The 17,272-nt window shown below is 42.7% G+C and overlaps 1 protein-coding gene across 1 annotated transcript in view; it reads left to right on the forward strand.

Moving 5' to 3' along the window:
* Positions 1-940: 940 nt before the first annotated feature.
* Positions 941-17,272, forward strand: part of kiaa1549la (KIAA1549-like a) — a 35,313-nt gene continuing 18,981 nt past the window's right edge. Inside the window, exons 1-10 of the mRNA XM_076142057.1 lie at positions 941-1,016; positions 2,652-3,362; positions 4,075-4,902; positions 5,336-5,451; positions 7,958-8,180; positions 9,622-9,755; positions 10,976-11,144; positions 14,426-14,485; positions 15,353-15,513; positions 16,372-16,543. Of these exons, the coding sequence (XP_075998172.1) occupies positions 941-1,016; positions 2,652-3,362; positions 4,075-4,902; positions 5,336-5,451; positions 7,958-8,180; positions 9,622-9,755; positions 10,976-11,144; positions 14,426-14,485; positions 15,353-15,513; positions 16,372-16,543 (2,650 nt within the window). The remainder of the gene's footprint in view (positions 1,017-2,651; positions 3,363-4,074; positions 4,903-5,335; positions 5,452-7,957; positions 8,181-9,621; positions 9,756-10,975; positions 11,145-14,425; positions 14,486-15,352; positions 15,514-16,371; positions 16,544-17,272) is intronic.

The raw sequence follows: 17,272 nt of genomic DNA on the forward strand, positions 1-17,272 counted from the left end.
AACAGATCCATTCATTCAGAGGAGGAGGATGCTTTCCAATGCCATAACAATGAAAGGGTCATTCTCATTTTATTCCTCATGATCATTGATTGTGTTTGTGGATGAACAATAAGCAGTGGGAGCTAATTGTTGGGCGATAAACAGAGTGGTGTCCTTTGCAGAATCCTCTTTAATCGAGTATTTTGTGTCTGGACTAGCATAGGTTCACTCAGAGGCTCACTGGTTTAGCCCGGCCTGTCTGCTGCAGCATACAAAACAAGTCTCACATTTTCCTTGCCTCAATATTTCTGTTAACAAGCATGTTAACAGGGTCATGGATGCTATCTGCTTTGATCCATGTTCAAATCACTGCAGAACCAGCACAGAGCGGCGCTGCAGCATGCTGAACAGCTTAACCGGCTCTGAAATGCATGGAGAGGTGATTAAATAAGCTGGCTTTCCTCTTCAATCTGTGTCATTTTTGGATAGATTCCTCTAACCATCCAGACACACACACACACACACACACACACACACACACACACACACACACACACACACACACACACACACACACACACACACACACACACACACACACACACACACACGCGCACACACACACACACACACACACACACACACACACACAGACATGGTGAAGGTGGGAAGTGTGTGATCCACCTGCATTCATAGGCCAGCTTTACAGTTTACATATGCAAATGAATTACACACAAACTACAATATTTGCTCCTTTTTAATATTGTATACTGGCAACAAGGAATTCAGTCAACCTGGAGTGAATCCAGACCCTCCCTGTAGCACAAACGAGCAGAGGCAATAAAATGTCACTCACTGACTTCACCGTTCTCGGCTTGCCTTTTTTCATTTTCCACTTCCAATAAGACAAGGTGACTTTGAGACTGAATTACGCAAGGAAATCACTTGATTCTGCTAAACCATGCGACTTTGTCGAGGCTCCAGAGCAGAGAAGGACACGGAGATGGAGATGAAGCTTATCGTAAGAGATGCCGATGGTAAATAGTTGCCTGGGATGCGTTCTTTGCTTCTCCATTTCTGTGCTTCAGAATCGTTTACTGTCGAAACCAAAAATAGAAAAATGACTCCGTCTTCACTTACGAGTGAGTCACTCTAAAGTGGTTTGCTCTCAGCAGTGATGTCAGAGCTGTGAGCTGTATTTGATGCGTTTCTACTCTGTGGGATTGTTTATCCTCTGAGAGTAATAAATGAATTGGTCTAGTATGGCTAACCTAACGGATCAGATTAGTATATGTGAAATCTCTGTTGATTAGTGTGTGAAAGAGTGTGTTGGTTAGTGTGTGTGTGTTCTTATTTATGCACTGTAGAACATCTAAATGAATTCCCTCTGCCTTACACTCTTAATACATATGTGACCTACTTTAGACATCATTAATGTTTTCTTCAGTTGCAGTAGTAGGGTGTGAGTGTGAGTGTGAGGGTGTGGGAGTCTGTGTCCGTGTGTGTGAGAGAGAGACAAAGACAGAAAGTGGATAGTGTATACGTGTGGATTTGCCAGTGAGCAAGTGCAATGTGTGTTTCCTAATGTGTATGCTGGCATGTTTGTATAGTTTCTATGGCAGCTTGACAGTTGTGGTATTTCGAGAACTAAAGAGTTCAGCTCTCCAGCTGTTGTAGCTGTGTGTGTGTGTGTGTGTGTGTGTGTGTTTGTGTGTGTGCGTGCCGCTACACACAAATTACTTATATAAACAGCACATCTGTTCGTTAAGTTCCAGTGTGGACTCACCTCCATATGGTCAAAAGTCAGGGCCACATAATGTGTGAGGTTAAACATGTCGCCTTTATGTGAAGGTTAGAATGTTTTGTTCTTCATTTAACCATCTTCTCTTCCTACTGCTCAAGATTGCACCAAGAAACTTGAAAAACACACGGTCAGATTCAGAACACAGACAAGTAAACAACACAAACACATAGTTTGACAAAATGCATTGGCCCAAGACATCTCAAACAAAATCATGATGACATTATTCTGTCAAAGTGGATTTTAGCAAGTTGTTAACAAATAACCTAGGCTAAGTGTGTGGAAGCATGGGACGAGAAAGTCCACTTTAAAATGCATTTCAAAGTCCACGCCGTCTCCATGATGTCATATATACTTCTTTGCTTGTTTCTTATTTTAGTGCAGAAAGTTACAAAGTTAAAGTAACATTTAATCTGGGTTTGATCCTGAGAGATTTAGGTTTCTCAACTTTGGTAGATTGGGAAAGGAATGTGTGAATGTATGGAGTTCTGTTGTATGTGTGTGTGTGTGTGTGTGTGCTGTTCCTACACCAGAACAACAAAATCCTGTCAAATATATAATTATATGTCATTATTTGTTTATTTCCAACTTCTGATAAGAGTTGAATACACTGTCACTGCAAGTCAAACGAGTGTGTGTGTGTGTGTGTATGTTTGTGTGTGTGTGTGTGTGTGTGTGTGTGTGTGTGTGTGTGTGTGTGTGTGTGTCACTGTAAAGCCTGTGGGACTGGTGAGTCAGTGACTGCTCAGAATGTCACTGCTAGAACTAATTGAACACAATTTATTTTTTCTTTCTCTCTCCACATTCTCTCTCACTTTCTCTCTTACACTCTTTCTTTCCCCTGCTTCCCCATCTCTCTCTCTTCCTCCAGCTGAGGGGGGTCATCATGAGTCACCGAGCCATGTTGACTTTCCTCTGGATCCTGCTGTGCCCTCCAACTTCTCAGCAACCGCAGGAAATGGAGTCAGAGCCGAGACTAAAATCAAAGACACAACACACCCCGGGGTGATGGATGGGACTGACTCTGCTTGGCCTGAGGGCAAAGTGTTCAGTGAGGCCAGAACAGCAGTTTGGGCTGAAGCTGAAGCTGGAGTCCATGCAAGACGGGGCGGCAAAGTCTTTACAAAAACGGGGATTGTGACTGGAACCGGTGCCTGGGCTGAAGTGGGAGCTGAATGGAGGCCAGTAGACACAGGGGGGGTCGACCTCCCACGCTTGTCTAGAGACCCAGGTGCTTGGCTGGGGCAGCAGAGGCTACAGACACATGGAGAGGGCCAACAAGAGCAGGGGGCCTTCTCATCAGTCTTGACTATGCTGGCAGAGACAGCAGGGGTTCAGGCACCAGCAGGGGAAAAACCTTTAGCACTGCTGTCCAAAGCTGCTTGGACCAAAACCGCCTCTTCTTCAACATCATCCAAGGCCTCCTCCTCCCAATCCTCTGTGAAGAAAGCATCCTCCTCCTCTCCCTCGTCCTTCTCCACTCCTGCCAGTATCAAAGACAATCAGATAGGAGGATACAACACCAGCGCTCCCCTTTTTGATAGCAACAACTCCTCTACCAGCAACAGCAGTTCCATCTCAGGTATGGTAACAAATTTAAACTTTTACCAGTACAATTGCATGGTCAAGGACTTAAGTTAGGCGTGGTTCATTGCTTCATCAATGTCCATGTCCAATGTCCTGGAGATCTTGTGTCCAGGCTTTAATAAGTATTATACTCATGAACACAGGATGTCACGTGTCCTCTGCCATTCTATTCAGACTTTAGACTTAAGTCCTTTATGCTTTATACATTTGATATGCAGCGTATTAATCAGCCCATCGTCCTGATGCGTCACTGCAGAACACAGGAAGTCACAGTTATGTATACTAGAGATCTGAAGAATATCACGTTATATATCAGAAATGAAATATAGTGCTTTCGTGGAGCACCAAATGGTCCGTGAATATCCAATATATTTCCAGAGCCTGGTATCCATCGGTCACACTTGTGCAGCTCAACTTTGAATATCCCTGTTGATCTTTGACCCACTTATGTGGCTCACTGAAGTTGCCCACTCTGAACTCATCCTTAAACTCCTACATTTGCATGTGGTAGAGATGAAATTACATCTTTGAGCACTTGACCAAAATGGAATCAGCTTTTGCAAGATTGATTGAATGGGACTAAGATGATGGGTTGAAGGGCCATAAAAGGTCGATGTTGGTAGGTCGTTCACTGAACACGTAGCATTCTATTCTCCCATATTGATTATGTCAATAATCTTTGATTTCTCAATATTTCTTACTTGCAGAGGAGTCTGTAAGCAGCCTGCCAGCATGGGATCTCCCTACTGTCCCTGAGTCCCTTCTGTCCACAGTGGGAGACCATGACTTCACACTTCCTGCTAACATCACCAGCCCTTTCTCCACCCACCAATGGAACACCACTGTGCCAGTGCGCACAACAAACACCTCACTGCACACGGACACGTCCACGACTACTACACATGCATCACCAACACCCACCCTCACCTCGACGCTTGCTCTACTGATGTCCACCACAGCCAGCCCGCACACGCTGCCTGATACCACAACAACTTTGCACACTCTAACCACAAGCCAGGTGGATGTGATGGATGACAGCCTTCAGCTGACGATGGCGACCACGACAACACCCTCAACAACCACCGTTGAAATGACAACACAGGCGGTGACCACTGAGAGCGCTGGCACAACACCGCTAACTACCACTGCTACTGCAACCACACAACAAACTACAAGTCCAAAATTGACCACGGCAGAAACTACTCAGCCCACAACCACCACCACTACCACCCCTGCCACCACTACCACTCCAATTCCTACTGTTCCACCCACCACCACCACCACAACCCCTAAAACCACCACAACTACTACACCTGCATCTACTACTGTTTCTACTACTATTGCCACCACCACCACTGCCGCCAGCACCACCACCACCACAACAACAACAACAACAGAGGCACCTTCTACCACAGTGTTCATCCCGGTCCAAACCACCCTGCCTCCAACAACCACCACAGAACCTCCATCCACTACCAGCACAGAGGAGATTCCATTACCGTGTAACATCACTGAGAAGTACTGGGTCAAAACAGGTATGAAGACAAGATTATTATTATTTCATTTAGTACTGAATAGCGCAGAAAAACCAATCAGCATTCATTGTAATATTGCTGAGTACTGAAATATTTCAATACAACAAAGCTTTAAAAAATGCTGAATCATTAGCTATGAATTTTTGCTACCTCTGTATTTAAGCATATAAGTACACTGTATAAGTTCTCTTCATTTAAAAACATCTCGCTCTATAGACCTTGTCCAGACTATGGAAGACACTGAGTGAGTTCTTAAGTTTGACATTATTATTAATTGAGGATGAGGAATTCAGTTCAGTTAAAACCAATTGGTAAATATAACAATATCAACTCTCCAGTATTCAAATGAGGAAGGTAGACATACAGTACATATGAAGAAGTGCATGTGCGTCACACTCTGATTGCTTACATTTCTTCCTTTATCCTTCCACAGTTCTGTCCATAGAATTGCGCAGGAACTGCCTCGACTTGATCCTGAAGCAGAACCTATCTAAAGGACTGAGCCACGCCCTACAGAGAGCCCTGAATGATTCCACTGCTTATGCACAGGTCAGTCATCATCACATGTTCAGTTGTAGTAAGTGGTTTAGAGGCGTTTAACCACAGCTCAGTCTAAAACATGCAAGCTTGAAGCAGTTACCACAGATCTATGGCGAGAAAACCACACATGGTCACACGTCAACAACTGGGGACCACAGATCAGTGAGGGATGAAGAAAGGTCAGCTGTGGAGCATTTGGTGGCTTGTGGTCCGGAAAATGCTTTCAATTTCAATGTGACCTCCTGGGGTTTGCATGTCACACTCCTCCTCAGTCTCACTTCCCTGTCATTACCTCATCATTTAGGAACTAGTGCTGTGTTTTAGGGATTAGCCCAATTCGTCAGGAAAGGTTAGTTGGCTTGCTTATAACAGAACCATTTACCCATTCCTTTTATTTGCCTCAGAACACACTCAGGTCTGGTCTTGAATGGAAGAACTAATGCCCTTCTGTCAGATGAAATCAAATCTCTCTGAATTTGCCACTGTGTCATCTTATTATTGTACAACATTCATGTTCCATTTTCTCCTCCCACCCATTCACCTGACAACATGAATCATGCAGACAGCATTTGAGTCTGAATAGAAATGACCTGTTGAATAGTCAATGCAGTGCGTAAGGCCATCTCCTCCAGTATTCACAAACACACACACACTTGCACACACGGACACACACACACACACACACACACACACACACACACACACACATAGTACATTAATATACAATAAATAGCTCATCTTTTCCTCTCTGCATCCGTTTTATATCATAGCAATGTTGGCAGGTGATTTGTCTCTGATTTGTCTGCCCGTCCCAGTGTTTCGTACTTAAATCTTCTTATGTTTCTATTTTTATCTGGTTCATTGTGCGCTCGGAATGGGAGTGACTCAGTGTCTCTAAGCTCCAGTCTACTCTCATCTCCCTCCTGACACACACACACACACACACACACACACACACACACACACACACACAGACACACACACTGCCCCACTCTCGATCAGATAACATATTATATGCTCCCATCCATTTATTTTAACACAAATTTTGACATATTATACTTAGAACGGTTGATGGAAATGATTTATCTCAAATACCTTGTTAGTTCAATAAAATAAAATGAAATGGGATAAAACTGATCTCCTTTATGAGAAAAATATGAAAAAGGAAATATGAAAACTGTCATATTTGCTAGATTCGATAATAGAATGGCTGCTCAGGGGATATTGTGTTGAAAGTTAACACCAAGAAGTGAACATTTATATGGAATGAAATGAATACACTGGAGCAGCATTTCAAGGCTGAAATCTTTGGCTTTGGTAAGGACAGCAATTGTCAAACAGCCTGAAATTAGCATGCAGTATTTAATGTGATGCCTGACTGAACACTGCAGTTAACTGTAAATGCTCACAAAACTGGTGGGTTTTACTGCTTTAGATGTGATGCCAAGGAGAAACGAGTGACAGCAGGACGCTCCGGTCTCGTTTTGTTGGCAGTAACACTGCATTTGAATCACGCAGAAAACATCCACAAACGAAAATGAAAAAAGTTGCATCGATCAAACAAAACAAAAGGATTTAGTAACTGTGTTTGTTTTATCCTTATAAAGCAAGGCATTTCAGCTACACTAGATGTAATCAAGGTTGACTTATTCCATAATTGTATTTTATGCATGGACTAATCATATTATCAACACTAAAACACAAATGATGTCCAAAATGGTCATCTTAGAGCCTGTAGGCCAACCAGATTGCTGCATTGAAACAAAGCGGAATGATGTCATATTCCAGCTCTTAGTAAAGAAAGGCTCCACGCTCCCTAAGGATGTCACACTTAAGTTTTTCATAAAGAAAAAAAGGCAGGTACTTGTTTAAAAGTGAGGGAGTGGAAACATTGGAAAACCTCCTTCGCAGAAAACTGTGGCTGATTTCACACCAAAACTAAAGGGCTGCTTGAGGACCTGGGGCTAAAGAAGATAATGTAATTGGATAGGAAGGCAGCTGCAGAAACACAGGTGATTTTGTTAGATTTTGACAGAGGGAAGAAAGGATCAGTGGAGAGAAAAACAGTGGCTGAGGAGCGGAGAGAAAACAAAAGACAGAGGAGGAAAGGCATTAGAACATCCTCAGCAGCTGCTCAGTGTGGCGAAAGGTAAAGGGCAGAACAAGGTGGGCGGCAACAGCCTCGAATGCACCGCCAGCTTGTGTCTGTATGTTTTTCGTGGACACAGTTAGTCAGAGTGTTCAAGGCTTATGCTAAGATTTATGCTCAAGGCACAGTTAGCTTAGAAAAAAAAAAGCATGTATCATAAATATTCATGTAGTTTGATACATTGGTATTGGAAAACCACAGCTCAGCTACAGCAAAGACGCTTAGAAATGCTTAACACCTTTACACCTAAGGACTTTATATCTCCTGTGGCAGTCCTTGAAGTATAGACACAAGTGTTATAAATGGATCAAAAATCTTCCGTCTCCCTGTCACTTCATCTGGTTTCTCTGTTTTTTCCTCCTCTAGGTGGAACGAGAAGACTGCAGTCCCCATAACGTGACTCTGGGCTACTATGTGTCCAGCGGTAAAACCGTCTACGTTTCTTCGTTGGTGGTCGAGGCACTGAACGTCTACGGTTTTGACAAGTTGCTGTCGGACATCAGGCAACACACTCCATTGGTTAAAGCTGTGCTGGTGCCCATGGCAACCTGGTTACCAACTCCAAGCATTCACCTGCAACTCAAAACAGGTAATGAATGATAGATAAGATGGAAAGGTGATGTAAACTATGAGGAACTTGATTCTGATTGCACACCGCTGGAAAAGTCAAGATTATTTTGGGGTTCTTAAGATGTCCTTGCCAGATTCTCCTATAAGTGTGAGGTCTGGTGTGTTTCACCTCCTCCAATATACTCCATTAAAATGTGGAGTGTCTCAAATTTTCAAATTGTGATAGGATCCTTGTCTGGAGATGTTCTTATCTAGTTTATATGAATAATTATATTGACTAAGAAACGTTTGAATACTATTGAAAATATTCCCTGTTTTGCAGTAGAGTAAAGATGTACCAAAAGAAGGATGAAAGCATGTGAGGATAAGAGAGGAAAGGCAATCAGAGCACAGTGAGACACAGGGGAAGAGGAGCCAAGACAAAATTAGAAATTTCTGATTACACGTCTGCTCTCCTTTACTCTTCTCCGATATCTGTAAATCCCATCAAGGTCCCATGACTGCTGAGTAAAAAGGAAATTAGTGCCCTCATATCACAAGAAAAAAAAAACATATAAATTTAGCCTTTTATGGACAAATCTGGTGCAATTAAGAAAATAATTAAAGGGAACTTACTCTCCTTTGTTAGTTTTCCTAATTTTCATTGTATAATATTTTGTGGAGTATTTGTTGAACAAAACCTCAAAAGAAATGTGTCCATTCTGCACAATAAAGGTCGAGCTCATCCTTTTTAGAGATTGTGAAAGGATGCAAGAAGTAAAAGAATAAAATGTGGCTGCAGTAAAAGGACTGAGACCACATTAATAACATCCGCCATAATCTGCTGATGGACTCAGTATTTATTATCCTCTGGCGTGGAGCGTTGTTGTGGTGTTGATAGAAATTTCCTTTTTTTAAACTGAGCTCATTCTGGAATCTAGATAATGAAGATAATCCTCTTTGGCATTGCATAGGTTTATTGTTCACACAGGCAACATCCATCTGCAGCGCTGCAATCCTGTCAACAAAAACAGAACTCCGTTCTGATTCAAGACATAAACCGATTCATTAAATCAATGAAATAATTTTTCATTGCCTGTCTTTCCTTAAAGGGGACAACATATCTATTATATAATTTCACGTTATGTTCATTTAAGGCTGTTTTTTTAATAATTTAAATTCAATAAACTCATTGAACCATTTCTTTCACTTGCTGTACACAATGTGCACGCTGAGTGAAAACAGAAAGCCTGTTCTGAATGGCTTGAGCTGGCAGACTGTGAAACTCAGATGCTCGGTCGGCTTTGTGCTTGGTGGCCGTGTCTAACCTGGTGTGTCGGCAGCTAAATCCACATATCTTAACCCTATGTCAAACTTCTTCAAGACCTTAAAGACCAATCCAAAACAAATGTAATACAACAGCTCGATCGTTGCGTTTACATTCATTGTTTCTAACTACAACTTTCTATCTTTTCCCTAAGTGCTGAGGTTCGTTGGCCCGACGGACAACATCTACTCCTGTAGCTTTGTCCAGATGTTGGAGCAGAGGATGGAGAACGCGTTTGAGGAAGCTCAGGACAAAGTGCTGGAGACCTACAGCCGGCTCACTGTGGAGGTACTGTTCATCATCTGTAGATTCTGAAGTTCTGCACAGTTATGGGGTATAGATATTTAGTTCTGTCTGTATGTCAAAGATCCTGCTGTAAGTACATTTTACTGTCAAGGGGCATCAATGTCAATGTAAGTAGCTTTCAACTCCAGTAATGCACAGAATTTCTCCTCAGAACCTAGGGGAGCCTTGTGATATACTTTATATATATATTATGTAATATAATTAAATAATACTTCAAAAGTAATACCTTTTAAACCTCTGCCAAGGCTGTAATGTTATCATCAGCCGGATATCTCAAAAGTAACAGACAGATTTCTATGTCATTTTGAATTAGGGTGGGATTTTGGTTATGGAAAATGAGATGATTTTACACGGTGCCTGGCCCTGTTGCCAAGTCCTTGCTCTTGTGGGAATGTTGGGCTTCTTTCAATGCTCTGTACGTATAGTACCTCGAGATGCCTTCGTTGTGATCTGTGCTATATAAATGAATGATGAAGATGCAACAACCAAAACAAAAGCAACCAAAAACAACCAAAAGCTCACATGTCGATAGGCTCTCTCCCTATAATCTATTTTCTTTTGTTCCACTGGCTTTGCCTTCGTTTCTTCTTTTTCTCTCTGGATTTCTGACTGTGCCTTACAGTCAGTGTTCTCTCATGACATCCTGGTGTACTTGCACTCGCCATCGTAATAATAAAGTAGTTTCGGTAGACCCAACACACAGATATAAGATATTCATAATTCATCCTCTGAAATATTAACACTCATGGAGTTGTTGTTGGAATTCATCTCCTCTCATTGCTTTCCCTTAGTGGTGAGTCAGTGGCAGTAATCTAAGAACCCCACACAGGTCTTATCATAGACTAATACAGAATTTCATACTGTGTCTGGAACTGTACATTACATTACATTACAATCATTTTATCCAAAGCGACTTACATTACATTACCACCCTTCGCAGAGGGGGGAGCAATTGAGGGTTCGGTGCCTTGCTCAGGGGCACCTCGGCAGGGACTCGAACCGGCAACCCTCCGGTTCCCAAGCGGAAGCTCTACCCACTCGACTACTGCCACTCCACTGTACTGTGCGCCACTGCATGCAGAAATTCCTCACTAACCAATGGCGGTTTAACCTGGCTCTTCCAAAACACAATCTCTCTTTGTTGGTACTGGAGGTGCTGAGGACCAAAAGGGTTAAACACGTATGTTGGTGTATGTCCTCAGATCCAGAGCGTGTCCCAGGAAATGGGTTCTCCTTCAGTGACCCTGGTGTATGTGGTGAAGAACCAGGATGTGATTCTTAACGGGACAATCTCCAGTGGCCTCCTCAACCAGCTGACTGCAGAGCTCGTGGGCTACTTCCTGTTCTACCCACCGCTGATCATTGCTGAGCGTAAGTAACTCCCAAAGCACTCTGGGAGCACAGTCTCAAACCATATTCAAGACAGATGGGGTGATGACCTGGACAGAGGTTGATGGATTGATAAATTATGAGCATAACCTAAAACGATGAACCTCAGAGGTACTGCACTTATTTATGCCAGAGAGTAATTTATGCCGCTTCTACACTTTTCTTGGCTGCCGGAATGAAAATCTTTAACTTTTGCCAAGCAGGTTCCAGCTAAAGCCTTTTTCATTTTTGGAGAGATGTGAAAAGCTAAAAGGGGCAATTCAGATGAGTAGTAATCATGAACTACAGCAAGCATGCACACAATCACTGTGTATTTGCCAAGTTTGTCCATCTTTGGCACTTGTAAAACTTCAAGTTAAGTTAGTAAAACAACAGTGAAATGCTTTTTCTGGTAATTTTCCAACTGCGCTTCGTACAACATTAGAGTGTCAAAGGTGTAAGCTATTTACAAGTTTATACACAGTCTGAGAAACACACATCTATTTACAGTTTCTACATAGTGCACACACACACCTGCCTGTAAGTGTTCATAAAGTGCAGGGGACAGAGAGAGAGAGCATTGCGTCATTGTAGTAGTGATGTAATTCTCATGTGTGGCTGTTGAGGCGTCTTATAGCTTGAGGATATAAACTCCTCCTGAGTCTCACAAATATGAGAATACAATTTGGATCTAAATTGGGAAGCAGCCACACACGGTAGTAGAGAAGTTGCGCCGCAGAGAGGATTTGGTCTGAGTTTGACAGTAATGCTTTGATAATGAACAGCGGACAAGTGTTTGGCCAATCGCCCAGTTAGATTTTGGCTCGGAGGGGCATTTGTCATTTAATACTTAAATGATTAACACATTCCTGTAATCAAATGGTTTACTATCACACGTTCAGTTTTGTTACTTATTTACAGTTTAATTTGTAATTCCAAAGCGACATTTGATCACAGGATTTAAGGTACAGATCAGTTTGAAAAAGAATTGATTGAATATCTAACACCTGAATACCTTCTGGTAAATGGTTGAACACAAGCTTTTACACATGCTATGATCTAAACAGTGATACAATACATAAGTAATTATACACTTCTCCCAAAAGATTAAGGGAACACATTTAAGAGTACTGAGGCTTTAAGGAGGTCTGACATAACTCTGACGATTCTACTGACATGAAGCTGTCCTTATTAAGTTATTTAGTGGTTAGTCAATCTTCATTAACATTAAGGTGGAAACGATTACTGAAACAGACACAGAATTTGCATAATTAACTTCAAAATCAATTAACACGTCTAGTCAAGCCAATTTTCTCTGATGGACCAGGATATGTACCACTGCTCCTGTTCTTAAAAGCACTGATGGAATTCCAAAGGGATTCTGATGGGGAACAACCCAACAGTGGATATTTCAGAAAATGAATAGCAAGAGAAGCGACCTCACACAACCTGGCCAGTGACCCTCAGTGATTCAGCTGTGGGATTTCCAGATGCTGCTGCCTATTTTTGTTTTGTTTTTCTACCCCCGAGAACCGGACATTATGAGGAGTCCAGCCTCTATCTCTCCTTAGTGATTATATAACGTTTGTTGTCCTATTTCCTCTCTGTAATGTGCCGCTGGGTTGAGACAAACTCACCCCAGCGTATCAACAACACTGTCTGCTTCATAACATAGAGTAGATTTGACCTGTTTCGATTATGGAAGTATACCAGGAGGCAAACAACAAACCAAAGAAGTATAACTCTATAGTAAATGTGAATGTTGCAAAGGTTAAATGGGTCATATGCAATTTGTAATTTGTATTTAACAGTATATGTGGAGTAATATAGGTGGTATGGGCTGAACATTAGGTTGACACACACAGTAGAGCTACAGTATAACCATAGGGGCTGAACTCCTATGGAAGCTTCCTTTCATAGCTCCTTTATGTCTGTAACATGCTGACATCAACATGTTCAACATTAGAACATCACAGAGGTGTCCAAACAAACCCTTAAATGAAAATGTGCAGCTGTAAAAATGTATTACAAACATGAGTTGTACATACGCAGCGTTTTTTAGAGGGTAAACAGCTGCACAGCTCCTATCATCTGAATCACGCCATAGGCAATCGTTGGCCACGTCCCATGAATGATCTAATTTTAGGATTAGATTAGTATCTGGTCTCAACACCGAAGGGGATAAAACAACACACTTTCACGTGGTTACATCCAAACCTACTTGGCATCGTTTAGTCTGCGTCTTTCCCCCTCCTCTTGTCGGTTCGTCCTTCTGTTTCCTGGCTTTGTCCCTGCGTTTGCTCCCGGTTCTCCTGTTAGTTTCATGCGTGTTCTCCTCTGTTTTTGTCCTGCTTGTGCTTCTGGTGGTTTCCTGATTCCTCCTTGTTTGTTCCCTGTCCCCTGTTCCCTGTCCATGTTCCTCCATGCTCCTTGTGTTTTTTTTTTAAGTCTGCTTTCCTTTCCTCTCTTTTTCTATCTTAACGATCTATGTAACTACATTTTCCAGTCAGTTTGTGTGTGAAATTAAGAACCCTGCTGGATTAAAAGGGTACGAAATTGCGTTGAACCTTAACACTTCGGTGCACTCTGTCTCCAGTGTTTGTGTAATAAATCGGAGAAGAGCTGTTAATGCAGATGTGGTCACATATAATCACATCAGGGAGGCAGAAGCAGTCAGACAGAGCCCCTTAGCACAAGTGCTTGTTGGTATTAACAGCTTCTGCGACTGCTGCGCCATTGAGTACAGCTATAAACAAGTCGGCAGACAGCCAGGTTGGAGGAGTTCAGCGCAGACAGATGGGAAATCAGGAGAGAGAAGTTGACAGATGAATGGGACACAGAAAGAGGGTGATGGACTGAGGGGAGACGCAATGAGATAAAGAGAACGAGACGAGTTCAGACAAGGTATACAGCAGAGAAAGGGTAAGGGGTGGATTAGATGAATAGAGGAAGTGGACGGTGACAGATAGGAAGGCAGGGAAGGTAGATCAAGACACTGATGAGTGTTTAATCCGACTTTATCATCCGTGTCAAGAGCCAACGCTAAAACTCTTCCTCTGCACCACACACATTTACAAGTGTTTACAAGCATAAAGAGATCCCACAATCACCTGTGATGAAAACCCTTTAGCAGACAGTTGGCCTGCATACTTGCATTAAGTCTTTGGCAGACACTTTTTATCTAACCGTCTAGAACAGATTCATATAAAGGGATGGCCTCTGAATACCTGTCTCAGTTTGACCACAGGTACCAGCTTTAACTTTCTCTCTTCATCTCTCTCCAGCTCTTGAATACCACAACCTCAACACATCAGCAGCAACCAAGGACTTCTGGGTGATAACAGGTATTTTGCCAAGGCGCACACACACACACACACACACACACACACACACACACACACACACACACACACACACAAACACACACACACACACACACACACACACACACACAGAGAACTGTGCTATGGGTGATCAGTGATGATCAAGAGAATCCATCGATTGGACAAAACAGCACTTAGTTAAACGTCTTGGTGTTTGATGTGCAATTCAGCCGCAGAATAGCATGTGTGTCTCTCTCTATCTCTCTCTCTCTCTCTCTCTCTCGCTCTCTCTCGCGCTCTCTATCTCCAAACATCCGTCTTCGTTTGCTTTCTATGTGTCTTCAGCTGCTCTATTCCTGAGAAAACCTATTGCTGTATAATTCACAGCTTCCTGACAGGGGCAGAGGGAGACATCACATCACATCATGCGTATGAATTATGCCGTGTGTGTGTGTGTGTGTGTGTGTGTGTGTGTGTGTGTGTGTGTGTGTGTGTGTGTGTGTGTGTGTGTGTGTGTGTGTGAGATCTATCCACTGCTCCCCCTCAGTTGCTGCCTCTAATAACACACAATCCAAAAGCAATATTGATGCAGGCACCTGTGTGTGGGGACTTGAGTGAGAATGTGCTTGAGCGTGTGTTTGTCTGTGTGTGTGAAAATTGTCTGCGACCTGCATGTCACTGCAGCTGTAATAGCAGTTTCTGGATAAGCAGCTTTGAAATAGAAGGGATGATTATGGAGTCCTCTGTATAGTCAGACTCCTCCTTCACTCACTCTCCCTCTCATCAGTCCTTCCAACATCAAACTTTTTTGCGCTCCCTTCCTTGCCAACTTTTGTACCTCTTCACTCCATCTCTCTCTTTTCTCTGCTCTCTCCTTCCTCCACACAGTGATCCAGGATGTGGAAAGCTCCTCCTTTGAGGTCAACTACCAGAGCTTTGCCAGCATGATGGAGCAGAGATTGGCAGAGCTTTTCCTGGTGGCTGGAAGACAGGGCGCGAGGGCAGCACGCTCACGCCGCGCCACTACTGTGGGGGGCTACACTGTGCAGGTAGCTGGGGGCACACACACACACACATAGCGGCAATAGATAGAAGCACAAAGGTGTGTGCAGGTTTAGTTTCGGTGTGTCTGTTTGTGCCTCGTGCTCTATACTGTGCAAATCAAGACAACAATCAACAATCGTAAAGCCAATTCCTTGGGTTTACGCCTCTACACACCCTTAAGGTTTTATGGGAAGTCACAGATGAGCAGTTTTATGGCTGCAGAGGGAGGGGCTCACACACACACAGAGGGTTGTGCGTTAGGGGAGCAATCATCCAGCTATTTAATAACACACACCAAATTACCAGACTTGATTGGACTGTGTGATGTGTTTGCAAAATGAAAGTGTTTCATGAGTGATGAAAGGAAATTTCCATGGACTCAGTTTTCTTCCCAATGTTGTTAACTTCAAGCAAAACGTCTCGTTGGCTTTATTTACATCACACCACCAGAATCTGCTTAGTCACTTTGATCATATAAAGACGAGGATTAAATTGAGGAGAAATTCCTCTGTCTGTGCCGTCGTTCCTAGTTTGCACAACACAGGTACATTTGGAAATTTATCCGGCCATCTGTAGACAGCTGGTACCGTGACACTGTGTTAAAGTGCTCTTAGACTTGGCATAGCTACCCATCTCGTAGTAAAGTTGCATCTGGTTCCACAAAAATGTTTGAACCATTGGAGGAATCCCCTTGTTGCCAAACCAAGTGAAGTTGACTCCAAATTTAAGGAAGCAGAGGCATTGATAGCCTCTATAGTTCACTGCTGAAGCAATGGTACAAAATGCTTGTTACAGGGGGAAGTTGAAGATTACACTTTTGAAGGAGTCATTTCTTTCGCTATTTTTCTGTCCTGCGGTCACAGATGGTGGGCATACGTCGGTTGCCTGGCCCTAAGAACCCAGCAGAGATGACCTATTACACCCAGCTGAACGGAGCACCCATCACCGGTACCACCGCTGCCAAAACCCTCAGCAGTTTGGACTCCCAGACAATGGCTTTGACTCTGGGCTACTTTGTCCAAGTGCAGGCTGAACGTAAGTTGGTTGTTCAGCATTTTAGTTAAAGACACTGTAACCTTCATCTAATGCTGGAAACAGACGGCAGAAGTAGCTAAATGCGTACCTCACAATATATTTTGTCATTTTCCATTACGGCACATTGTTGCATTGACTGTATTTATTCATAAATGGGTTTTTAATGAATTCACATCAGATCTCCATTCAGTAACCATTTCAGCGCTGCCACACTGTTGATAGTGTAACATTCTCAGCCTCACCGTGACAGTTGGTAGCATTTGGGTTTTCCATAAATTTCCATTTATTTCCATAATGCATCTCATTCTGTAGAAAGCTTTTTTGTGTTTCTATTACAAGGTTAGATTCAAAGATCCAATGTTCAGTTCAATACAACTCTGATGTTACTGATAATGTATGATTTGCCACCGTAAGTGATACTAAAAACCCTCATGAGCCTTTGCAGTTCCTTCGGACTCGATCAGCAATTGAACGCAGTGTTGTTTCAAAATTAATTTAGTGACAAACAAACTAGTTTTAAAGGAAACACCCATTGGCCCTGTTTGTGACAAGAAAGGTTTCATATTTCCCCAGTTTCTATATTGTGATATAGTCGGGAGTGTGCGTTTGATATTCAATCAAGTTCAATCAATCAGATAGTATTATTGCAGCACCTTATCTACATTATTGCCACCCTGCTTCCCAGAGGCTTTTCATTGACATGAACTGGATCACTTATTGCATTTATTG

The sequence above is a fragment of the Genypterus blacodes genome, unplaced genomic scaffold, assembly GCF_046128005.1.
Source record: "Genypterus blacodes isolate CSIRO-AG114 ecotype Tasmania unplaced genomic scaffold, CSIRO-AGI_Gbla_v1 ptg000021l_1, whole genome shotgun sequence".
In the NCBI taxonomy this organism is placed as follows: domain Eukaryota; kingdom Metazoa; phylum Chordata; class Actinopteri; order Ophidiiformes; family Ophidiidae; genus Genypterus; species Genypterus blacodes.